The 26,195-nt window shown below is 47.0% G+C and overlaps 1 protein-coding gene and 1 long non-coding RNA gene across 8 annotated transcripts in view; one reads left to right on the top strand and one right to left on the bottom strand.

Annotated features, from left to right (window-relative positions):
* Positions 1-970: 970 nt before the first annotated feature.
* Positions 971-18,418, bottom strand: LOC115636758. 2 transcript variants are annotated; one of them, XR_003997039.1, is made up of 4 exons: positions 18,208-18,418; positions 17,049-17,147; positions 8,616-8,778; positions 971-1,053 (listed from the first exon to the last, which is right to left on the bottom strand). It is a non-coding gene; the product is annotated as an uncharacterized LOC115636758 (long non-coding RNA). The 2 variants fall into 2 exon arrangements; XR_003997038.1 differs by lacking the exon at positions 18,208-18,418 and having other exon boundaries at positions 17,049-17,614.
* Positions 1,050-26,195, top strand: part of RNF207 (ring finger protein 207) — a 38,073-nt gene continuing 12,927 nt past the window's right edge. The window contains exons 1-13 of one of the 6 annotated variants that reach the window (XM_030537242.1): positions 1,050-1,804; positions 2,043-2,265; positions 4,597-4,787; positions 13,268-13,400; positions 17,627-17,771; positions 18,534-18,615; positions 19,531-19,606; positions 19,867-19,992; positions 20,452-20,498; positions 22,200-22,272; positions 23,183-23,251; positions 23,822-23,890; positions 24,425-24,546. In XM_030537242.1, coding sequence (XP_030393102.1) covers positions 4,597-4,787; positions 13,268-13,400; positions 17,627-17,771; positions 18,534-18,615; positions 19,531-19,606; positions 19,867-19,992; positions 20,452-20,498; positions 22,200-22,272; positions 23,183-23,251; positions 23,822-23,890; positions 24,425-24,546 — 1,133 coding nt within the window. In that variant the 5' untranslated portion in view covers positions 1,050-1,804; positions 2,043-2,265. The other 5 variants (XM_030537243.1, XM_030537245.1, XM_030537244.1 and 2 more) reach the window with 5 other exon arrangements.

Consider the following 26,195-nt stretch of genomic DNA (forward strand, 5'->3'; position numbering starts at 1 on the left):
TATAACAACACTCTGAAGAAAAGCTCTGGATTGATCAGGATCTGACCTGAATTTTACCTCTTCAAAACACAGGAACTCCACTGCCCTGATTCTGCCATGGGGAAATCCCTACTCTAAAGATGTGGTCTTTTAAAGAGGGGGGGCATGGAGTGATCTCTGAGGTAATAAACAACATGGAATTAGAAAGATAAACATCATAAAAGCATGGTTGTAAATGAACACACCGTAGCATCCAGATCCCGTGCACCATTTCACAAAAGCCACGAGGTGGTGCTGCTCCAACAGTAAGCTGCAGAAGGAGAGAGAAAGCTGTTATGAAAGGTGGCATTGCCAGCAACCAGTGTTCCACAATCGGAGGCACTAGTGGGCAGACGAGAAGAGTTACCCCTTGGCATACATGCTTCAAGGTGGGGATGTGGGCTGGTTAAATTCTCCTCACACTTGCCCTATTTTAAACCCACACAAAGCACCAGCCTGACAGCTCAGAAGACTGAAGTTGCCATGCTAGCTACAGAGCACAGACAGCAGCAATGCAAGCTGCCTCTTGCCAATGCATCTTACTGCCCAACCCTTGGTTGGAGTGGCACTCTGATCAGTTGGGCCTCTGATCAGAGACTGTTGACAAGAGGCAATTACAGTGCAATACATAAGGTGGACAATTTTCCCGCAGGAAGTTGGCTGAAACTCACCAGCTACCAACTGGCTATCAGTTATTTGGTCAATATCAGCTTGGACTGGATAGGAATTAGTCACCATTGGTCTAGCTTCCATTCCTAATTACCCGAACCAGCCATTCTCCACTTGCTAATTGTGACAGAAGAGTTTTTAATTTGAAGACACCTCTCAGCTTCCAAATGAGTATCACATATTTGTTACTATTCTCATTAATGGTGGCAATGACTCCTTACATCTCCATAGCACCAAAGCTCACCAGCATCCGTCAGCACTCTGCCGACGTCGTATATGAATAAGGATAGTTTCCCTCACCGCTGGGATGCAGCTACGTCTGGGGTTGAATCCTCATAGCCATTGTGCACCAGTAACTGGACAGATCTCATGAGAGAAAGTGAAGAAAAACTGATTCAGTTGAATATTTGGAGGAATCTGAGATCAGCTGAGTAAACATGGGGAATACGCATAACAGAGGCTGCCCTGTGTTTTAGCTCTATCTTTTGGATGGAAACCTAGTTGCTTCCGAGGAATTCTGCTGTAATTCACTGCTGCACTGAAGGCGTTAGGGCCCTGAGTTTTACACTGTCTCTGAAAACATTTGAGCATACATAGCTTAGGGGGCCTGCAGGAAGCTCAGACTGACAGACTATTGAGCAATGGGATCATCTGCAAAGTGATAATATGTGAACGTGATCCTGACCTCGCCTCACTTATTGTAGGGACAGTATCTGTGCAAAACCCTCAAGCATGAAGTGTGTTCCTGTGTGTGACTATAAAATGACCTGCTGAGTTATGCTGCTCCGTCATTTTCAATATGCCACTGGGCTTCATAATCCCAAACGACTGAGAAAAATGGGATGGGCTGATCCCTTACAAGGAGAGGCTGATCTTCTTCCATCACATGGATTGTCCACTAGATCTGACCTTGGGTGAACCTTGAAGCTTGTTGATGAGATGGAAGCAGCAAGATAGACAGGACAGGGATATAAAGGAAATATTAATCATGCATTCACATGGCTGTTTGTTGTACTGGGTTTAAATTTACACCCTAGCCAACTTTTAGAGGTGCCTTTCCCTGGGAATTGCACACAACATAGAGATAACTCAGTCTGGAGAAAACTGCCTACCACAGGTAGGAGATTCCTCCTTTTCCCTCTGGGAGAGTCGAGAGTGAATGAAATGCATTGAATTTTTCCACTTTTACTTAGGCCTAGCAAATTCTAACCCCTCTGTTATGCATCTTAGCCCCTGAGGGAGAACATGAGCATATGAGACAGTCCCTTTCACATCAGGCTGTTGAGGCTGTCAGCAAATGACAGACTTAGTTTTTTTTAGAAAACATTTCATTGTGCTCTCTGTTATGTCTGCAGAAAAAACTTATTCTGAACCCAGCAGCTCTTCGTTATTGGCAATGTTGCCCTGGTTACTGCATTCATGTCACTCATAATATTCTGGCTGTGCTGAAAGCCTCGGCATTTCTGTCATTCCAGCTTCAAACACATGAAAAGCAGGAGACAGGCAGAGCAAGGGGAGTGAAATTTTATCTACTAAAAGGACAACGTGGATACAAGGCTGGTAACTTCGGAAGAAAAGGTAAGAAACTTTGATACTACTGCTGTGTCTAACTACAATAAAGTGACTATAACAAAAAGATATACTGTTAACATTTCCTTAAAATGCAGTTAGTATTTGGTTACAAAGTAATTTCACTTATTAAAACAAGAGGTACTAGCAGACCCCAAAGAGACACAGCCCACCTTGTTAACACACGTATCCACATCTGAAACACTGTTTTGAATTCTGAGCTCTGTAATAACTTGCAGAACCTATAGCTTTGCTCTCTGTGGCTTGCTAGTATAAGGACCTAATAGGTAATTGCTGGTCTAGTTCAAAAGAATTTACTTGAGTGGCATCGCCATTAAATTGACAAACTGAAAATAGCTGGATTTAATCAACATAGAAAATCCCTTCTTGTTTCTCATATTTTTACTGGAGTGTTTTCACTGGCATAGCATAATGGCAAAATGAATTAACCGCAGACAGTCCTCTTCTTAAATGTGCTCACACACTGTAAGGATTAAAGAATTTAAACCACATCTGATCTGTTTGAAAAGTTGCATTTTTCCTCTTGTAACTGAACCACCTTGCTCTGCTGTAGACAGTACAGTGGTTTTTAATAAAATGTCATTCAGATTAGAATGGTATAAAAAAACAGGCACTTTATATACAGTTTGTTCTGTCAGCACCAAACAACATAGGCTGTGTCATTTTTACTCTGTTCATTGTGTAATATGAAAAGCCCAGACAATGTTAGTTTGCTTGTTACTGCTCTATACTAGATCTTGTAAATGTTGCAGGTTTCTCTTCCAACACAACTTTTATATTAAAAAAAAAATCTAAAAGTTCCCCCCTACACATTCTGGAACCCCCTGAAATGGGGACAATTCAGAAATGATTTTCAGACTCTGTGGTTTCTGACTCTGAACTTTAGTATTATTGAGATACAATGTTCATAATTCCATTTGTTCTTACAAAGCACGGTGTGTGCTCATTGGGCTGCAGACAGCTTGGCATGAAGTCAATCCTGTGAGTCAAATGTGCCACCGATTCTTTGACTTTGTGCGCTATTTCTGGTCACGATGTAGTTTAACTCTTAAATGCTCAAGGAAGTGGTGGCATTCAGCAACAGCTCACTGCTATTGCAACCATGCCCTGCAGTAATAGTGCAGGACTCTTTAAACAATAAAGAGAGAGAGCACCAGACTTTACAAATATACACAATAGACGGACCAGGTCTCTGCCCCCGAGAGCTCACAGCGGGCTCTCAGAGAGAAGTGATTCATAGGACAACAGCTAGAGTGTGAGACGGCAGAAGGAGATTGAAGGGCGGTCTGGGGAAGTGAGGATTGGAAGGAGAGATCTGGGGACAGAGAAGGAGAGTACTTGGTGCATGGAAAGTAGAAGGCGGTTTCAGGCACAAAAGCAGTGTGAAAGAATATGCAGAGCTACATATGGGAGGAGAGGTAGGGAGATGGGCAGGGAAGGGGTCTGAGAAGCAGAGAGAAGATACCTTGGAGCTGATGGTAGGGAAGATTAGAGATTTTACTCAGATTGTATTGTTTCCTGGGAGGAGCCAGTCTCCCCCTCTTTTCTCCTTTCGCAGAGGCCCTAAGCGGGGCGAGCACATCCTTTCTCCTGCGGAAGGCTGGACATAGCTCCCCTGGGAACTCCTGCACCAGCCAGCAGGGTGCATTTGAGAGATCTTGGGGGCTGCAGGGGGCGCTATCCAGCAGTCTTGCCAGTTCTAACTTCATGGCAAATTAATCAGTTGCTTGCAGTCAGGAGGCACGGCCCTGCCCAAATGCATGTGATCGGGTCACCCTAGTCCTAGGCCCAGTGAGAGAGGAGCAAATTGGGTCAAGTGACCAGAACTGTCCTTTACACCAGCAAAAACAGAGCTGTGGCCAAATTACGTCCATGACCGCCATGCCGTCCCTGACACTTCTTTCTGCAGCCAGGGCTGACGGGAGAGGGGGAAGCCGGTACAAATTACTGGGACCCAGCGGTCTGGAATGGGGCCCGGCTTCTTTGGCCCTGTTTAGTTGGTCCGCCCTTAATGAGGGGCCCGAAAAAAAATTTTCACCGTGGCCCGAACCCACTCTCGGCGGCACTGCCTGCAGCTGTCCTACCCCTTGCATGCAATCGGTGGCCATCAGATCATGCAGCTGCCCTGTCCCTCATATACTATCAGTGGCCAGCAGACTTTTGATCTGTCAAGCATGTGGCACCCTCCAAGGTGAGGCTCCTCTATTGTGACTCACCAGAATAGCTACTTTTTTAACAGTGGCACATGCACCATCTCCTGAATTATATGTTGAATCCCTCTGCATACCTGTAATATCAGCCTGTGTCATCTTCCTCCAGATGTCCGGTGGGATTTTCTCTCCTTTGGAAAACCTCTGCGAGCTGGATAATGCCAACTGTCACCCTCTGGTATGTTTCCTGTGCCATGAGCAGTATGAGCATCCCTGCCTCCTGGACTGTTACCACAACTTCTGTGCCAGCTGCCTGCGAGGCCGGGCGATAGACAGCCGCCTCACCTGCCCTCTCTGTGGGTAAGAACTTCCAAGCAGTGCCCACCCATAACACAGAAAGATGGTGACTTACCAGTGAAACCTATCCCAGGCCTGGCTAGGTGCCCATGCTCTGCAGTAAAGCACCACCGAAACACAGAGCATGCTGACAAAAATACCAAGCACACATTTCCCACATGGGTGTCTGAGTTAGAGGATCCAGCTCTCCCCATCAACAAATACCCAATGCAGCTAGCCAAGTGCAGCATTAGGTACTAAAGTCTGAAAGTTAGACCCAGGGAGAAACAGTGGCATTTCTTCTCTTACACTTTCTGGGCTGAAGGCCTGCTTAGTGCTCTGTTAGCTTATGTACATTGGTATTGTGCTCAAAACCTGGCCTGGGAGCAAGGAACACATCTGAAATGAAGATGGGTCTAAGTTAGCTATATTTGAATTTGTTGCAGTGTGGAAGGGTGAATGGGAGTCATTCCGTTAACTCCACTCATGAGAGTTGGGCCAGACCTCAAGCTAATGCCTTTTGTGGTAGCTTGGGTAAGGATGGGGGCTGGGCTACACAGGAACCAGCACTAAAATAGCCTAACTGGTTTTCATTCTCACCTTTTGTTATTTCAGTGCCAGTCTGAGCATAGACACTAATTATGGAATGAAAGGGTCTTATTTAGATTTAACTTAAATTGATTCTTTACTGACAACCTGTGCAGAATAGACACACTCATACTCCACAATAAGAGTGGCCACACACAAGCTTGCATGGATATAACGAGAATTAAACCAGTGTCGTTATTTTGGTGCTAACTTGTGCCTAGACTGCCTCTCTGATGATAGGCTAGTTAGAGTCTGAACCAAAGACAATGGGGGCCAAGTGGAGTCTTCCATGGACTGCAGTGGGCCTTGGATTAAGGTCATTAGTACATAACAGACGCAAGGTGTGACACAGAAGCTAGCTTTGGCTAGTTCTCGAGAAGTGAGGTATCAGTGAGACTTTCTCAAGCACAGGACCAGCACTTGCCCCCTTTAGCTCTTCAGTCTTCACTGTGAGCTGCAGTGAGGCTCAGCACCACTACTGGTAAGCAAGCACTCTGTGTGGGGCTCTAGGCCCAACTGACTTTGAAACAAGAATTATTAGTGTGCTCACTAAGGGCCAAATTCACCCCTCATTCAGCCAGTCCAGCCCCACCCCTTCAGAGGATTAGATGGAGGTAACAAAATGTAACCTCCTTTTCTCCCCCCCCTCCAATTACAAAACATTTCAGGCCAAATCCTGCCCTGAACCAAAATGTCTTTTGCAGTTGGAACAAAAAGAAATTGCATTTAACAATTTAATACAATATTAACATGCTGAACTGTGTGTTTGAGAATTGTGGTTGTATGGATATATACGATATGCTACAGAATAGGTCTTGGGTTTTTCTGGAGCATATTGTACATCTTCAGTTGCATGGTATTTGTTTTCATTTTTATTCCTTTCAAGAATCTGATATTATTGTAAGTGAAGCCAGGAATTATTTAAGTACTGTCTCTCTGGCTTCTTCTATAGGTTCTTATCACTGTACATACAGATACTTTTATCGACTGTTATCTGTAAATCATGCAGTGCTCTCCTTGTTATTAAACATTACTGTAAAAATGGGGAGTGGTAGTGATTTCTGCTCTGATGTGGACAGTCCTGTTTGAAGGTAATTTCTATCACTGTCTTAGCAACAATGATTTGGGGTGCATTACATTCTAAACAAACCAAGTTCATCTACATGAAACTTGTGTGCCTCAGATTCTCAAGAACACATTACTGATGATAGCAGACATGGTGGAAAATTTACTGTTGGACCTGGAATGCTACAATACATCTCTGTTTTTCAGTAGTACACTCTAAGGATTAGGGAATCTGCTTTCACTTCACAGGCATGAATTGACAACACTGTGCAGGACTTTGTATTCCAAAAAAGGAATGAGAATAGCAGGGCAGATGATTGTCATTTATTCTAGTAAATAGGACGATGTGTATCAGGCTTACTGTAGTTGCCAAAGACATTTGAGTCTTAATGGAGGGCTGGTAGAGGCAGAACTGAAGCCGAGCTGTGTTCTGGAATGTGTAGTTAGACCTAGCCACAAAGCACTGGAGGAGGTTAACGTTGTACCTTACTAGATTTCACCTTTAATTATACAGCTCTCTCTGTATAGTTTGTCCGTAGGGGAAATGGAGATTTGATGAGCATCCAGGAACTGCTCATTTATGCCTGTTCTTTTTAGATGAACACAAATTACAAAGATTAAAATAAATCCCATGAGTCTTTTTTTGTTTTGGTTTAAAGCAGCATGGGAAAGACTTCAAGCAACACCTGTCTGCCTGCAAATTGTGTGGCTAGTCCACAGCCTGAAAAATAATGTTCTTTATGCACAGCTCTTGTTTTTAATTATAAGCAGTTACAAACCATCACATTTCTGTGAAATTAATTAAAATAATGCTCTAGGTATCAAGCAAGCCCCATCACCATCGTATCTGGGCAACCTGCAGTCCCTAACATTATTTTCCTAACAGCAGCCCTGGGAGGCAGGGCAGGGCTTTTATCCCCATTGTGCAAATGGGGACGGTGGCACAGAGAGTCTAAGTGACTTGTCTGGGGTCACAAAGTGAGTCTGTGGCAGAGCAGAGAATTGATCCCAGGTCTCCTGAGTTCCAAATACTGAGCCAGCCTTCCTCTCACTGGTGAGGGTAACATTTTCAAAAGTACCTTAGTTACTTAGGAGCCTGAGCCCCATTGACTTGCACTGAGATTTAGGCTTCAAGTCACTTAGGCACTTTTGAATTTTTTTCCCTGGATCTCAGACTTGATGATGTAAAATGCACATGCCCAGAGGGGGTCAGGATCCCTGGTGGTAAAGCCCCAGGAAAGCTGGAGAAGCTGTGTCTAGCTCTGCTCTTTTACATGGCCTGTCACCACAGCATTTGAGTGCTTCGTTGTCAAGCTGCCTTTGTGCCTATGAAATACGAGGTTCTAATCACAATGGTTTCAGATGTGAACAGCTGCAGAACACACAACTTCTACTTATAGCTCCACAAGAATTCAGGAGAGCTCACTCTGCTGCCAGGGCAGGCCAGCAATGGGAGAAGGGCAGTGAGTGTTTTCCACTCTACACTGGACAAGTGATCACCCTGAGAAGCAGGGCCTGAGCTGGCAGGGGCTGAGCTTTCTGGCCCCTATCCAGCAAGGCACTTAAGCATGTGAGTAACTGTAGGTTTCTGAAGAGCCCCACTGGAGTCAATGGTCAGCACCTAGCAGGACTGAGCCGCTAGGCAGGTGGATTTCCCTAGCCAAAAAATGACTCCTGGCACTTACAGTCTGAGCTCTGCGGGAAGAGGGCTGGCTGACACCGGATAGGTTTGTTTCACTCTTAAGGGTTTATTTTAAAATTTAAAAATAGAAAATACCACATAAACTGTGTTGGGATTTTTTTTTTAAACTGTTAACAAAACTGTGTAGCTTAAAGAGGTGCTGGCCCTTCCCGGGAATCTTTGGAAACAGTTTTGGTTAGGGACTATTCTGTCTGCATGACCTAGAAGTTTGCTCTCTTCCTCCCCACTCTCAGCATGGTGTTGTCTACTAAAGAAAACTACGTGCAGAGAGAGACTCCATCTCTTCCAGTTTCAGCTGCTAAAAGCTGTTCATGCTATGTTTGAAGTGGCACAGTATTGTGCAGAAGTTGCTTCAGATAACTGTTTAGCTTGGAACTGGTTTTGGTATTAAAATTGGCAAATAATCCAAGATTTAACATCAAAACCTAAACTCTCCAAAACTTGCCACCTAAAAACCAACAAAAGCATAAAAACAGTAAAAGAAAATATTGACGTACCAGCCACTGCATGGATATAGTTCTGGACTAAAAGTCACATACTGGTAGATGTTGCTGCTTAAAGCAGTTCAAGGGAACTGTTGCTCAGAGCCAAGTGAGACCAAACAAATGTTATTTTTAGGTGTTCACTTCTGGCTTTTGCTTGCTGGGTCCGTCTCAAGCACTTTGAAAAAAAATCAAAGAATTGCTTAATTAAAACAGATCAGCTGGAGTAAACATTCATTCTTTTCTGCAGAAAAACAGCACTCTCCAGTCAGTTTGTCATGCAAACTCCCCACTCATATTGGCTAAATATGAACACTGTTAGATTAGGGCAAGTCAGTTCTAATCTTGGGAGCAAATGTGCCAATGCAGAGAGACCACAGGCATTACCCACAACTATGTACGTAGCACCAGCATGCTAGAGGTGAGGCACTCTGGCGAGGAAGCCAGAACTGCCCCACTACCCATGCTGTGCTGGGGAGACAGAGAGGCCTTTAGGCAGCAGGGCTGCCAGTCTGGAACCTTGCATCAGCAGGAAGGGCATTTTTTAAGGTGTCCATGGCAGTGTTTGTGGGTTGCTAATATTAGCCCCATTCAGAATGCCTGTGCACCAAATGCCTGAGCTCACCAGGGACTCCCCCATTTTTAAGATAGCTTGGGCTAGATTTCCCAGAGTACTGAGGTGACTGAAGGTGCAGGCAGACACCTAGTGGGTTCACTAAAGCATAGATGTTCCAGCTCCAGAGCAGCATCATTGCCACTGACTGATGGAAGAGACGGGAATAGGCTAGGAGCCCGTGCTGTTGCCTTTGTTTCCAGAGGGAGAAGGGCAGGTTTTCCAACCATGACACCCCTCCCAGGTAAGTTATCCAGAAGTCATGCATGCAACAGCCTTTAACTCAGGGACTCCAGGCTCCATACGTACCATCAGCTGCCCAGGTATCCCCAGCAGCTGCATTTCTGGGAGGATTATTTCGTGTTTTTGATACACACATGGCTGGATCCACCTGTATTCTGCATGTCTGACTGGTGCTTGTGCCCAGCTCTGCAGCCAGGCTCAGTAACAGTCACTGGCAAGGCAATACAGAGGCGCACAGGGCAATTTTTCACTCTATTGGTAGCATGAATGGAGCCCCAATGAGCTGTCACTTCCTCCCTGATCATGTTCAAGCTAATATTTCAGCAAAGCAGACAGACACCGACTCTGAGCAGAGCAGCTATTTGGCACCAGATCTCACACTGACTTGTTTTCTGGTTTATAACATTTCTCTCACTAGAAAGTCTCTTGTGTTTTGTGCCCTGGGTTATTTTTAAATAGCTCTTCTCCCTACCCCTCATGAACAGTAGGTATATGCACCCATAAGCTATTGTCTCATTGGGGATGGAGGCTTTTAGCAGCTTTTGCAGAGTCAGCAGTGAACACCTTAATTGGGATGCCCTCTTATTAAAGATGTCTCCCAGGAAGCCAGTTCTGCCTAATGGCAGTGAACAGCAATGACAACTGCTTAATCAGACCAGCCCTGGCATGAGTCTGCTTAGTAGGGACTCTGTGCTTTAGCCCCAAGGTAAAGTGGTGGAGCAGCAGGGGTGAAATGCGGAGGTCTCGTCTTTATACAGAAGTTGCCCAATGAAGATGAAAAGGAAGAAGAATTGTAGATGCAATGAAGCTGCCATGCAGAGCGTCCCCTTCACTCAGGCACAGTCTGAGTCTTGTTGGACTGTTTTTAAGTAGTTCAGCTGCCTGCCTTTTCCTCAAACTCTAACACAGACCCAAACTCTCTTGCTTATGGCTGCAACTGCTAGACAGGGTCAGCCTATAAAACCCCCATTAACCCATGCCCCACCTGCCACATACTACGTCCTACCCAGGTGCTCTCAGCCAACCAGCTCTCCATCTCCCAGCAGGCTGCAGTGCACAGGCCTCTGGAGAGAACACTGGGGCTCGCCATGCATGCGGCTCTCAAGAGAGCAGGACTGGAGGAGTGACTCCTCTGTGCTCCACAGCCCAACAGGCAGGTTTTATTAACTACCTCTGTCAAGCAGCACAGCAGCTGAGCCCTGGCAACAAGAACTTTACCTGCATTACCACAGCAGGAGCCCCGGCTTGGGGGCTGAGCTGCCTCAATTCAAGTCACTGAAGTCATGGCCAGAACCCTTTTCAGCTTCATACAGCTTGCCTATTGCTAGGGGTTTCACAGAGCCAGGAGCTGAGCGATGCAGTGTTTAATTCTGCTTTACTACTCTCCAAATTCACTCCTGATCTGTCGTAACAAGAAGTTACTGGGGCTGGGAATCAATTCAGATGGTCATTAAAATGCCACAGCATAAACACAAACCCTTTCTAAATTCTCCCCACCTAGTGTTCTCAGCCCTGTCCTCGGCCCATCCCTCCCCACTCAAACAGAGTCCAAGGGCATCTGGTTCACTAGATCGATTCCTCTCCCTCGTGCTTGTAACATAATACACATGCACATTTCTGCTGCAGTTTTCATAGGATTCTCCATTTCATTTAAATCTCTGAGTGCTTTATGCCCAGTACCCAGAGGGCTGCAGAGCAGGGCGGGTGATGCGAGATGCTGCTGTTTCCAGCCCAGCCCTGCAGCAGGAGAACCAAACCAAGTGCCTGGGAGGTAAGTTTTCTGGGTGGTATTAGTATAATACATTTCTCTCTCCATCAAATACAGTCTTGCCGTGCCAGACTATTAATAGACAAAGACAACAGACAAGCCCCCTGCAAGATATTCCTGGGCTAAGAAGTCTTTTCCATCGGTAAGCTGGTGCCCCCGAATGTGGCCATGTTTGAGGAAGCCAGGCAATGATGAAGCACTGCCAGCTGCAATGAGACCTTTACTTCCATGATTAGTTTGCTGGGAGATGCAGCCTGGAGTGATGAAACCCAATCCCTCACAGGTGACTGGTGGGTGAGTCATCATTTCAATCCGATTCAATGTGCTCATTGTCCAGGGGAATGAGACTTCAAAGTTCCTGTCATCTCTGCGAACCTGCGTTTCGAGAGAGACTCTCAAGAAGGGGCTGGAGTGGCTGTGGCTTGGTGTCTGGTTGCGCTGTCGTCATACTGTTTTGGTCCTGGGTTTTACTGGAAGTGTCAAAGTGGCTACAGTAAAGATTTCCACGATGCTTTTAAAGGAAATGGATGAATATATGTAAGGGTGATTCCTTTCTCTAGCGTTCATGGGGAACTGCAGTTTGCCAGGAATTGGGTACAGTCTGAGCTTAACTGTGAGTGACATTTCTCAGAATCAGCACTGCTGTATCTTCATTGATGAGCCTTCATTTTTTCCTTTTTAATTATTTTGCTAAAGCAAGCCAGTGTGGTCAGTGCCAGGGGAGCTTAGCCCTGGTCCTTACAGAAGGTGCTTGAATTCTGACTTTTCACTCAGACTAATCATGCGTTCACCCAAATTGGAAGTATTTCACTAACATTATTTGATTACTTTTAATGTGGCACTCTTGGTTTTAAGGGTTTCAACAAAGCCTGTGTGTGTATATATGTAGGGGGACTAAGGCGTTGTCTGAGAAGGATTTCATGCAGGGATTTTGGCTTTGGACAATTTCTGTCCTCCCGGAATTCTGTTTACTGTTATTTTGGGAAAGCTGTTTGGAGGGTTGTTAGGGGAGGGGCTTCCATGGTCACCTGCTTCCCATTGGTTAAAGCGCCTCTCTGAGGAAGTCACCACATGGCTTATTTTGATGTTAATATCATCCCCATTCTGGATTATTATTGCTCCGTGAGATTATTCAGATGTAGCACTGTGTTAGTCTGCTCACTTCTCTCCACAATTAGACACTAGCAGTAGCTAAGGGAATCTGGGCAGCAATGTCCAGTGCTAAACAAATGCTACAAGACTTGTGAAAATGAAAGAACCATTTCCGGCAGGAGCAGTGCCTTGCCACAAGTCAATATTCTGGATACAGCCAGTGGATAGAGCCACATGCAGGCAAACTGAATTTAAAGATTGAGTGTAAACAAGAAACTACCGAAGGGGCAACATACTAGGATTTCACATCCTGGAATTCATCAAGCATGGCTATTCCAAGACTGAAATGACCCTTCCAGCAGCCTGTGGAATGAATCACACAAAGTTTTGATTAGAAAGTCACTGGAGCTCAGCAAATGCTAACGTTAAATGGCCATTCTCAGCATGTCCCACCCTGTACATTCCTAGGAGCCAAGCAGAAACGTGTGGGATACTGCTAACATAGCGTGTGAAGATTTTGACAAACCTTAAGAGAGTTCACCATGCTCTCTCTGGGAAGAGCCAGGGCAGGAAACATGGCATAGAATTCAGATTGTTAAATGCTGTAGCTTAATGAAAACATTTGCAGCACAGAGGAAATGCTCTTGGAGTATGTGGCAAGACAGAATTCAGCTCTGATGAAAACACCAAGATCTGAACTGTGTTATGGAAAATAGTACAATTCATGTCCAGAAATTTCAGGTGCACAAAAGGGAAAAAAAAGCCTGATCCTGTGTGACTGCATTGCAGTTTGTCTTATATCTGGGGTCATTAAGGTATCGCATGGTATCTTTTCACTGCAGTCCCAGGAGAGTTGTTTTCCTTTAATATTCGGTTGTTTGAATGAAGAGAAATATTTGTTTGCCATTGCCAGGGCTCATGGGCCTACCCTGTCTGTTCTGTCCTCCTCAGTCATCAGTCCATAGTGAAAGGAAACAATGGGCTCCCGCCTGTCGACCGGCTCCTGAAGTTCCTGGTGGATAGCTCTGCCGACTGCGAGGAGGAAGTTCAGTGTGCAAACTGCGATCAGGAGTGCAAGAAACAGGTAAGTGGCTAGTTATGTCTCCAGCTCCAGAGCCATGCCTCACATGTTGCAGAAGGCAAAGGCATATACAGCCCCTGCCCAAAGTGCTTCCAGGCTGCGGCCAACGCTTCCACATTTGGGCCCCACATACATATTTAGGTACCTATGTGAGTGAGCTGATTTCCAGAACAGCCGAGTTTTTCCAGCCACATCCTTGTTGCTTAGAGGGTCCTTTTATGATCTCCCCAAATAGACTGTGCTTGGGTCTTGAACAGTGTCAGCAGCAGATTCTGGAGCCAAGCCACACCAGCCTAGGAGTAAGTACAGCATGGCACATGGAGCTGTAACTGGTTAAAAGATGGGAAACGAAAGATAGGAATAAATGGTCAGTTGTCAGACTGAAGAGAGGTAAATAGTGTGTCCCCCTGGGGTCTGTACTGGGCCAGTGCTGTTCGACATTCGTAAATGATCTGGAAAAAGGGTAAACAGTGACATGGCAACATTTGCAGACAATACAAAATTACTCCAGATAGTTAAGTCCAAAGCTAACTCCGAAAAGTTGCAAAGGGATCTAACAAAAAGCTTGGTGACTGGGCAACAAAATGGCAGATGTAATTCAATGTTGATAAATGCAAAGTAATGCCCATTGGAAAACATCATCCCAACTCTATATGCAAAATGATAGTGTCTAAATTAGCTGTTACCACTCAAGGAAGACATCTTGGAGTCATTGTGCATAGCTCTCTGAAAACATCTGCTCAATGTGCAGCGGCAGTCGAAAAAGCTAACAGTGTTAAGAACCATTAGGGAAAGGATAGATAAGACAGAAAATATCATAATGCAACTAAATAAATCATGGTATGCCCACACCTTGAATACTACATGCAGTGCTGGTTGCCCCATCTCAAAAAGTGATATATTAGAATTGGAAAAGTTACCAAGAAGGGCAACAAAAAAAAAAGGATTAGGGGTATGGAACAGCTTCCATTTGAGGAGAGATTACAAAGACTGGGACTTCTCATCTTGGAAGTAAGATGACTAAGGAAAGATATGATAGAGGGCTATAAAATTATGAATGGCGTGGAGAAAGTGAATAAGTGTTAGTTACCCTTTCACATAACACAAGAACCACTGGTCAGCCGATTAAATTAATAGGTGACAGGATTAAAACAAACACAAGGAAGTATTTCTTCACACAATGCCTAAGTTAGCCTGTGGAATTTGTTGCTGGGGATGTTGTGAAGGCCGGAACTACAACTGGGTCCAAAAAAAGAACTAGATCAGTTCATGGAGGATAGATCCATCAATGGCCATTAGCCAAAAATGGTCAGGAATGCTCTGGGTGTCCTGAGCCTTTAGCTGCCAGAAGCAAGGACCAGACTACAGGACATTTCATATCATATGATAATTGCTCCATTCTGTTCATTTCCTCAGGGGCACCGGGCATTGGCCACTGTCGGAAGACCGGACACTGGGCTAGACGGACCATTGGTCTGACCCTGTATGTCCGTTCTTATGTAAAGGGTTCTGTACCATCCTGCCAATCTCCTTAGCTGTGGTGTGGATGAGAGGACTGGTCAGTTCCAAATCGACCAGTCAGTCCTTAGTCTCTCTGCTGAGACTGCCAACGAGGGGGCAAATTAGTGTCAATCATGGCAATGGGGTTTTATGCGACATGGACACCTGTCTGCTCAGAACTGTACAGAGACCAGCTCCTGCTTTCATACCCAGCAGCTGGCATTCCTGGTCTGGACCAGAGCACAGCAGGGAGCTGGAAAGGAAAGGCCTTTTCTTTTCCCAGTCCCCTGCACTAACCAGACAAAAATACATGTCCAAAAGGAGCTGCCAAGGATTAGGCAGAGAGAGAAAACACACATGCCGTCCTGCAATTTCTCGTAAGACAGCCCTACGCTTAGGGTCATCTAAGCACATGCTCAGTTAAGCTAAAGGACTAAAGTAGCAGAGAGGTTCTGTTCCACTCCCTCCATCCGTCCCGTGTTACTTTGTCTGCACGGAACCAAAAAGCACGAGTCCAGGGAGAACGAGTGGACATGTTTTGCCAGGTAAGAGAAACGTGGCAAACACTCACCACCTTTTGGGCCAGGTTTTCACCTCACTCCCAGCTGTGGAGCCGCTAGCCGTCTGGTGAGGTTTCCTATGTTATGGGCCTTTAAAGTTGGGCTGCAGCCAGTGTGTAATGTGGTATTTGATCCCTATACTTAAGATGTTTCTGCTTGTAACTTAAGCTACATAAAGCACATGTAGATCCTGCAGCAATGGGCATCTCAGAAACACACTGAACAACGAGGGATAAATGGCACCAGAACTCTCAGGTGGCAGGTACTTAGTTATTCTGGAATGAATGGAAGTAAATTTCCCTGCCCATGGCAGCTTTGTCATCTTGGCCCTCCCCTAGAGACCGCGGCAAGTGAAAGTCAGATAACGGAATGTGTGGCTGATATAGCTAAGAGCTTCAAGGAGATTCCTGGTTCCAAAGGTTACTCCAAGGACAAGCTATCCCACCAGCGATGCCAGAGCAGCCCTATGGCCTGTCTCTTTCCCAGCTTCTCTGCAGCCCTGTGGGTGCGTCCCTCCCTACTTGCTCGCTCCTGCCCTCTTGCTGCTGCATTGAGGTCTCAAGGCTGGATTTGGGCATCTGGTTTATTTCCCTGAGCATGCGCTACAGTGTTAGACCCACGGTGCTGACTCTGCTGCAAAACCTGGCAGCAGAACAGCTGTCTGGGGAAGGTTACGCTCTTCCCCCATAACAGGGACCTGAGACAGTTGGAAAGGAACCCATCAGGTGAAGAGGTAGGGGCCTTGCTGAACCATTCACTCCAGTTTATTCTCACCTTCCGTTTCTGGACTCCAGATGGCCAGACTGAGGTCTGGACTAGTTTATCTCAGTTGGCCTCAAGAGTGGCAGAGCTCACTTACCTGCTGTCCCTGTGCTAACTGAAAGGGTTAGCAGCTGTTGGATTTCAGAGCACGGGTTGCAGACACTCAGATTTTACCTTTTCTTTAAAATGGTTTTGTTCATCCCACCCTTGATGCTGCCTCTCTTGCTGCACTGCTGTGAGAGATGCAAATATCTTGATGTGACAGTCTGAGAAATCTGTCCGTGTACGACTGTGTGTATCTATTTCAAACTACTCACTCCATTGTCATTGCAAGGCTGGCCTGGGCTCTCTCTGCTGTCCTTTTGCCTCCATCTTAGACTGAAATTCCAAGGCAGTGACACAGGGCTAATCATGGAGGGTCATCAAACTTGATGATCCTCTAGTCAAATGGAAGCATCGTAGGACAAAAAGTTGGCTAGCCCTCAGAAGAGCCAGTCTGCCCAGCTGATCTGGTAACTAAGCCAACTGATCACTGGGTTGGGAACTTTGATCACTTGACAAGACTGATTAGGGGGAAGTCACCTGACAAAGAGGAGTGGAAGTTATAAAAAGCAGGGTCTCACAAGCCAATTGGGGTGGGGGCCCAGGGGAAGACAGCAGAACAAAGCTGGCTGCAGGAGAGGGAGAGAGACTCAATAATTCAAAGAAGCCATGTGCAGGAGTGGGTTCCTGGACACCCTACAGGACTTTGACCAAACCCCAAAGAATGCTCACGAGTTGGAAGGAAGCTGAGGCAGAGAAGGGCATGTAGCTGTTTTATGGGTTTTACCTGGATTCTGTATATCTCGTGTGCTGTCTAAAGTGAAGAGTAATTGTGTTAGAAACCTTTGCAAAGCCTGTGTGTTAGGTGCTTCTCTGTCACGTGTCCCTGGAGAGGTAAACAAACAGTCAGTCAACCACAGTGCCCACAAGGTGGAGCTCTGAGAAGGGGTGTGCTTATGCCATTGGGGAATGGGGAATCAGCACTGGTCCAAGCGGCCATGGGCAGCTGACCCAGGAAGTCCCACTTCTGTAAAGGGTCACAGACAGGGCCTCTGCCCAGGAAGTGGGCCAGAGAGGCCAAAGCCAGACAGTGCTGGACCCTATCCAGACCAATTGAGGCTTAGCACATGAGTCCAGCATGGTAGGACTCTGGTGAGGGTCCAGCAGGGGAAGCCTGACCAGAGCAGTGCTAAGCACAAAGCTGACACCTGCCCTGTTTGTCCTGGACCCGGCACTTGCCCATGGTAGTTTCCGGCTCAGAGACAGATAGATGCCCCCTCAGTTGAGAAAAGCCATTTCTAATTGCACTGATGAAAACTCAGGTGTTCAACCTTCTTTGGGGTTTGTTCTGCGTTTGCCCATCAGGAAATGGACACCATGTATTTCTGCAACACCTGTAACCAGCCCCTCTGCAGCAAGTGTCGCGAAGAGACCCACAAAGCCAAAATGTTCTCTCGCCACGAGATTGTCTCCTTGACTAAGCGCACTAAAGACATCCACAAGAAATGCTGTGAGTACATCCCCACTCCACCTGGGCAGTTACACACAGGGAGCACAGGAGGATTAACACTGGCCTATCAGCGTCACTTTCCCAACTGAATCCAGGGTCTCTCCTCTCTGAGCTGCAACCACAGACCAGAAGCGGTGTATTCCGTTACTTTCCCGTGCCGGGTGCAAAGCCCAGTAACTGGCTCTCTCCCCAGCAACAATGTGCAGTCTGGATCTGCTCGTTATTTTCCCCATAGTTTGCATGGTGAAGGTGCAGTTAGCACATGAAGGCAGTTACTCACAGCTTCTATGTGAAGCAGCACTGTGCCAGGCTAACGAATAGCACATCCTGCGCAGATTGCACCTTCTGTACAAAGGATTCGAGTGTAAACACAGATGGTGGCCAGGGTTCCCAGGAATAGCTACCTGCAAGGTGCGCATACAAGGAAAGTGTTTACCTGCATGTAGCCTTCTCCAGTAGGGCCCACCAGCCAGAGACACGGGCTGCTCAGCTGGAGAACCTGCAAGTCAAAGTGGTGGTATCTGAACAGAGCAGGCAGCAAGACTGGAGCTGGGATGCATCACTTATGGTCAGGTGGCTGAGCTGTCACAAGTAAGAGCTCCTCAGAAACCTGGTAGGAAGAGACATCTCCAGGCTCAGAGGGGTGGACCCAGCTCACCTATTGCATATCCTCTCCCCTAAGGACGGAGCTGCCCCTAGATTCTGAGCTGCGCTCTATTTAGGGAGCTTGTTTAACTCTGGGATGAATTTGTTTGTTCCCAGCTCTTCACGAGGAACCTTACATCATGTTTTCAACAGAGAAAAAATCCATGCTCTGCATTAATTGTTTCCGGGACATGCAGGTGTAAGTAGCAGAGTTGTGGTCTCCCTGCCCCTCACCCAGCCCTTTGCAGACGGGGCCGCCTTAGCCTGTACTCACCCTTTTCAAACTCCTCCCTAAGCCTTGGACATTATGTTCCATGGAGGCTGCAGAAAAACCGCATGAGAAAGGAGATCCGCTACAGCACCATTTAGGTGCTGCAGCGAGGACCCTATTGCTAAGCCTGAGAGAGAATGGACACAGAGGTGACTATCAGGCATGGCTGCTGCTGGCCCAGGACCAGGGCCATAAGGAGCTGGAGCTTGGGCTGCCCAGCAAAGGGAGAACGTGAATGGAAAGTGTCACAGACACAGAAAGCAGCAGCAGCAGTTAATAGGAGTGGCCTGAGAGAGACCAACAGAAGTTCCCAACTTGAGCAGTGAGCCCCATTATTTGGAGTTAGAGCTATTCTAAAACAATAGCAGCTGCTGGACCTAGGAGGAGTTTTTCGAAAGGAGGAAAGCGGGAGGAAGGGGCAGGAGCAAAGTGTCCAGGAAGCAGCAGCAGCAGCATTACATAAGCAGGCTGAAACCAACATCAACTGGTCTAAGAAAGTGATGGGAAGGGGGAGAGCAGCATTCAGAGTAACAATAGTGCCCGGCAGGGAGACAGAGGGACATTCTACTTTGGGGTCAACAGTCAGTAATCACCATATGATCTGTGAGCCCTGGACCATGACAGCTGATGGGCGGGAGCAGGACACATTCATTGTTCCCATGCTGCTGCAAGAGACCCCGTTCAAGTATCCTGCTGCCCCAGTCCTCAGGGGAGCTGAGGGTCATTGTTAACTGCGTAGATCAGTAGCCCTGGCTGGTCAGATAAAAGGAGATGAGGAAGAGTGGTTTGCAGGTTATGCAGGATTCTGACTGATCCTAATTCCCAGGCCTCTGCCTCTTTCAGAGAAAGCCGAGCCCACTGCATTGACATCGAGACTGCGTACATGCAAGGCTGCGAGAAGCTCGACCAGGCTGTGATGGTGGGTAGCATTTGAGAGATGCATTCTGAGTTTTAGTCTGTTGATGTTTATCATCAAAATTACTGTGGCGAGGAACAGCACTGGGACGGCTGCTCCTGCTGTCCTCAGTGTTGGAGTAAATCATGCTTCAATAAAATGTCATTGCTCTGGGGAGTGGACAGTGCCCAGGCTCATGACACATGTCCTGGATCAGTCAGTCTGCTTTCCCCATCTTGCTTGCAACTGACTCTCCTGCTGTCACCTGCTGTCTTTCCTCCTAGGCTGTGAAAGAGCTCCAGACATCCACGCGAGAGGCCATTGTCCTTCTCAAAGCCATGATTGAGGAGGTGCGCAACAGTGCAGATGAGGAAAAGACATCCATCAACTCACTCTTCAGTAGCATGCAGGTATGGAGTGGCTTGGCACAGCCACCGACTGGACCTTCTCTGTTGGGCTGCCCAGAGAGCAATGGGATTAGTTACAGCACACCGCTTCGGGGTGTTACTGCACTAACAGTGCACCCACATAAGGGAAAATCAAAGGCCTCAGATCGTCACCAAATCAGAGCAAAGGAATGATTTAACTGCCCAGATTCTCCTCTCGCTCACACTGGTGCAGCTATTGACAACAGTGGAGTTACCCCGACTGATAGTGGGATACGTCTGGGAGAAGTTGATTCTCCTCTGTCTATTTTCCCACGCAGAAGAGTATTTTGATCTACCTTATTTTACTGCCAAGTGGACATGGGGGAAAGCTCAGCAAAGCCTTTGGAATCCAGAGCAGGGAAGCTCTTTGCTCACAGCATAGGGAGTTGTAAACTGCAGCCTCTAACCATGGGAATGTTTGATCATTTCTACCTCTTGCAGGAGAAACTAGCAGAAAGAAAAAAGATGCTTCTGAAAGCTGTTCAGAGGTAAGGCCAGCCCAGACTCAGTGGCTTAACACATTCATAATTTATTACTATGGGGATGGGCTATGTAACGGACTAAAGAGATGGCCATGTTTTAAAGGAGAGCTATAAAAGGCTTCTGCAAAAACCCCAATATCCCAACCCAGTAACAGAATCCACACGCAGAGCGAAGAGCAACACATACATCTGCATTTAACAGAAAGAGTCAACTCCTCCTTCACACACCTGCCAAGATTAGCATTTGAGCCTGTCCCCAGGAAAGCTGAAGCCGTGATTCCGAACAGCTAGACTAGCATGGAGGATCCTCTGGATTACTGCTCTGCTTTCAGGAAAAGGCTGGAACCTGAACTGGCACATGTGTTGGGAAGAAGAGCAGACACCTTTGCAAAAGTCCACACCCCACCCTGCCCCTTTCCGTTCAGTGACAAGAACTTCTATGGCACTGAATGGGCGCAGGATCAAGGCCACTGACAATCTTCACTAAATTGTTGAGTGTTTCTCTTCTCTTCCCAGACAGTCTGCTGTCAGCGTTTGCGGCTGCATTACTGATCTCTCTCTCACCTCCCCGCTCCCATTTTACTGGTAGCGCTAAATGGCAGGTCTCACCTATAGCTGACAGAGCAAGGCGCCCTCTAGCGTCAACATTTTTATTATGGACTATGAGCATAAAAGTTGCTGCAGCTAATATTAGCGAGCACCTGTCTTCGCACCTGCACAGTGCTGCCCCTGCATCCAGGCCGGCTGTCCTGAATGCAGCCCGGACATCAGCTGCCCTGTGGGCAGGGTGGCAGCTCCACGGGACAGCGACGTGCTGACTCCTGCACCTGGTTTATAGTTCAGCAGCGGACAATTACAGGTTTTACTCTTCTTCCTCCCTTCTTTTTGGTAAATATTTTTACAAAGATTTCAGCAGCTTCATTTTGCTGCCGAGCCTCAGCAAAGGCAGCTCCCCCAGCAGAGGGGACAGTGACACGCGAGCACCACGGAGGCAGGTGTGGATTAGTTGATTTGGATGGAGCTCTTACCTCCAGCTGCAATAACTTGGATCCCAGTTTGAACTTGAAAAAATATTTGCCTGGAACACGAATGTCCTTATCACTGTGAAATATTTTAATATTAATACAAATGAATAACACTAAGTTTCAGAGTACTCATCTTAGTCAGCATCCAGACCATTAAACAACATGGCATGGGCAGTGTACTAGCCAGCACCGTCTTACTACAGGGGTTTTCCAGTCTTCTAGTCCACAGCCCAGGTTATATTATAATGACCCCAAGGTTGGCTAAGTACACCTCTACCCCTATAGAACGCTGTCCTCGGAAGCCAAAAAGTCTTACCACATTATAGGTGAAACCACGTTATATCAAACTTGTTCTGATCTGCTGGAGTGCGCAGCCCCGCCCCACCGCGCACTGCTTTACTGGTTGTCTCCAAATTCATGTTATATCGGGGTAGAGGTATATAATTACCTAGTGACCTGCAAGAGCCCCAGAGGTCAAGGGTATTTCCCAGTAAAATACTGTTAGGTTCCCTTCCTACACAGCCACTAGGTGGGGTGTGAGCTGTACCAGTTTTATTTATTTTTTTTGGTAGTAATAATGTATAAATTACTCCAGTCCTACCAGTTAAACTCTGGTCTGGAGTCCAGGTCAGTCTGGTCTCTAAGCTGAAGTGAAATGTTTTTTTCCCCCTGTAATTTCCAGTCAGTATGAAGAGAAGGAAAAGGCATTTAAGGAGCAACTCTCCCACCTGGCATCCCTGCTGCCCACCCTGCAGGTAAGCCCATGCACAGTCCCAGCACATGCCAGGCTATGCTACTCCTGCAACGTAGACACCATCTCAGGCAGCCCGTTCAGTTACTTTCAAGACTCAATTATCCTGTCCTCCCTCTCCCTGCTATGCTCATGGCTGATTACTTGTTTACACCGGAATTATAGACGAGTTAGGTCAATACATCGGATTCTTTGGCTCTTTGAAACAGTGCAACAACGCGTTACCTAGAAACTCCATGATATTCACCAGGAAAAGAAACCTGCCAGCTCCCGGAAGAGCTCGTTACGCGGCCTTGGAATTGCAGTCGTGTTTGCCGCTGTTCTGCAGTAGGTCTCAAGCAGGGCTAGAGCAGAATTGTTAGAAACCTCCATGTAGCTCCATGCTGGTAGGTTGGCAAACAGGGTGGGTGTTTGCCAGTCTGTTGGCACAGCCCACTTTGCTCTTGGGAACGGTTTTCCCAGAAAACGAGTAGTGACACTGGAGCAGGGAAATGGAGCCAAAACCTGAGCAGTGCTGAGCAGCTGTAGTTCCCATTGGGCGCAGTTACGTTCCTGTGAGTTCAAAGGTGCAGGATCCAACCCATTCACGTCAGTGAGTGGCAGGTGTTCAGTATATCCTGAGATCTGTCCCTCTGAGGGGCGGATTCTGTGCAGTGTCATTCCCATAGGAAGGGTGGCCCTGCTGCACATAGGGCTTTTGTTGTGTGTCCTCAGGCAGTGCAGATTTTCCATCTGGCTCTTCCAGGCTCCTCACTGTCTCTGCAGTGGTGACATCTGCTGGGTTAGCCCTTACTGCTTATACCTGAAATGGGAACTCCCCTAGGAGTGAGAACAGCCCATCTCTAGGTGCCCAGGGCTTGGGCGTTGCTGCAGTAGATGCGATTAACAGCACTGCTGCTTGTCATTATGTCTAGGTCCATCTGGTCACCTGTTCTGCTTTTTTGAGCTCTGCAAACAAAGCCGAATTCCTGGATTTGGGATACGTAAGTACATTCCGAGACCGGAACGCACACTAGCATCTGGCTTCCACAAACACCAGGGAGGTCCAGAGCCAGGTGTCTCACCAGGAAGCAAGGGATGGGTGAGCTGAGTACAGAAATTACCCAGTCTTTTGCCCCAAATTCACTGACCTACTTGAGGTGGGAAAACTCTTGGTTCACTGGTTCATACTTTGGGGGTTATTTTCTCACTCTCTGCACTTCGGTGTCAGCTGAGCCAGGAAGCAGAAATGCAGCAAAGTCAGGAGCCAGCACCTGTCCATGCCAGGCTTCCCAGCCAGAGAGACTCAAAGCGCAGACCCATGCACCCGTCACCACACCCAGGCCCTGGAACATTTACTTAACCCCCAAAGACCTTTTGTGGAGCTGAGCAAAATGCCCTTCACCATCCACCTTGTAGCTTCACAAATGCTCTTGGGTGCCCACAGGAAGATGTGGGCTCCTGGCATGTCTGAAAGCTTGGCCAGTATTGGGAAGCATGTCCAGGACTGTGGCAAAAAGGTGTGGAGCTGAGCAGAGCTGAAAGCTGTAACACGATATTCTGCTTAATTTCAGCAACTGATGGAGAGGCTCCAGAAAATAGTCAAACTTCCACATCGCTTGAGACCTACACAGACGAGCAAGGTAAACCCTTTCCTCACAACTCACAGGCTCTTATCTCAAGTCCCACATTCGGGAATTTAATACAACCCTCTCATGTCGGTTTTGGGGCCCTGTCCTGAACCTGCCTCCAGTTCACCTCCAAACGTCCAAGATACCAGAGTTACTGCTGCTGATACTTCCCCAGCTCCATGCTGCCTGAAGTTCACAGCACTTTCAGCATGCCCATCACCTTACACAAACAGCATGGCAGCAGAATCGCTGCCCAAGGGATAAGCCAAGACAGCAGACAGCACATGTTATACTGGATGGTTATTTCCTGTTCCCAAAGCATGTTTCATTCTTCCTTGTATGGAGAAAACTCCTCCCCCAGCAAGCAACGGATGGAATGGGCTGGTTTTCAGACAGAACATAGTGTCCTATACTGACTAGTTCAGGGGCTCTCTCTGTCTTGAAGTCCACTGCATTTTATGGTATCTGAGCACTGAAGGAACAGAATCCAGCTGGGTATGCCTGCCTACCAGATGTTCTAATCTGTCTACTTTTGGCCCCCTGCAGATAAACACTGAGTACAGGGCTGAGTTTGCCCATTGCTTGGAGCCACTGTTGCTGCTGAATCCACGCCGGTCTGTGGTGGTGAGCGGAGGCGGCATTGGACCAGGGATCAGCAATGGAAACATGTAAGATGCTCAATTTCTCAGCTACATCCTCAGAGAGGGAGAAGAAAATGACAGTATTCATGAGCCTTTGAGATTTAGAATAAGATTTGGAGGGTAAATACTAATTTAGGATTTATATGCTGGAAAGAAAGTAGCAATTTTATCCTGTGGCTCACACAAAATGCAGATAAGCCAAAAGGTGCCCAGATGGCTGTTTAGCTCAGCACTGGTGGTGAATCCTGGCCAGAAGAGAGTGGTCAATGTCCCTAGGATGCTACAGTTGAGCTTCTGCTCTGCTATCTCTCAGGAGTGAATCCTGGCCGTTTGTGTCATGTCTAATTTCACCTATGCCCATCACCATGGCATCTGAGCACCTTACTAAAACAGAGCCAGTGGAATCCAGCACCACTTTCTCCACGATGGGCAAAGCACTGACGTCCAGAGAAGCATCACTAAGCACTGGTACTTTGGGGCTGGAAATCTCACAGGAGCATGTCAGAGCAGGGATGAAGGCAGGAAGTGAGTTGTCTAAACATTTCAGGGAGTTTTCTTTCAATTAAACCTAATTTAAAGTTCACACTAAAGGAGATCCAACTTCAGCCAGGACTCTCACAATGCAATTTACCAGAGACACAACAATGTAAAGTTGTATTTTCAAAGGACTGAGCAGTACTATACACGTCTGAACATATACTTAGAGGTAGAATCTGTCATCAACATACTCTAGATTAAATGGTGGAAGAAACTGGAATGCCGGGTATTGGAGTCAGTTTGCTGGGCTATTTGGGATAGATTTTAAACACTCAGACATCCTGTATCATTCTTCCAGCTGCCGCCCTGATTTCAGGATGACAGGACTCTGGTCAGAAATACAGACACTGCCGTGTAGCAGTCAGGGTGCTCTCCAGGAGTAAGTGCACCTTCGCTGGCCAGCTCCAGCAGACAGTAAGGCTAGTGGTGCCAGCTGGTGCAGTTCTTCCAAAATCACCCAGGTGTTCTGGGGACAGGAGCTAAAGGTGCCTTGTAGTAGTTGTCTTTTGAAGAGGTTGGTATGGGATGGATTTGTACATGGGGTAAATCTCTCTCTCACTAAGTCACAGTCCTTCCACGTTCAGGGAGCAGTGACTGATAAGACTCACAGGGAGCAGCCTCCTTCCACTGTGCCTTCGTGGGTTGGTTTGGAATATTTGGTTTGTTAAATTTTGAAAAATCACACCCCCCCCCACGAAGATCACCCATGCACAGAACGACTGGATAATCAATACGTGACCCTGAAAGAGCCAAACAGCCTACAGAGTAGAAAGCCACCACAGTACATCAAATACAAAGCCGAGAGAGGGGCAGCATGCCAAGCAAATTTCAGACTGTTGTGACTGCTGAATTACCATTCAAATGCACCAGTTTTATTCCTACATTGGCATTAAGGGACCAGCACATCTTCGAGGTTCGTGCTCCTGAAAGGAACAGCCGACCAGCAAGAGTTTGAAGAAGGTGTGTTGTGAGCAAGGATTGTGCAAATTTCCCATGCCTGGCTCTGCCAGAGTCCCGGACTGCTGACCTGCAGCACCCCTGGCCCACAGGCGGCTGTTTATTTTAATTTAAAACCCAGCCCAGTGGATTGGTCTGAAATGCTCTGATGCTTCCTTGTAGCTCCACCTTTCCAGTGAGCT

Source organism: Gopherus evgoodei, chromosome 18, assembly GCF_007399415.2.
Source record: "Gopherus evgoodei ecotype Sinaloan lineage chromosome 18, rGopEvg1_v1.p, whole genome shotgun sequence".
Lineage (NCBI taxonomy): Eukaryota > Metazoa > Chordata > Testudines > Testudinidae > Gopherus > Gopherus evgoodei.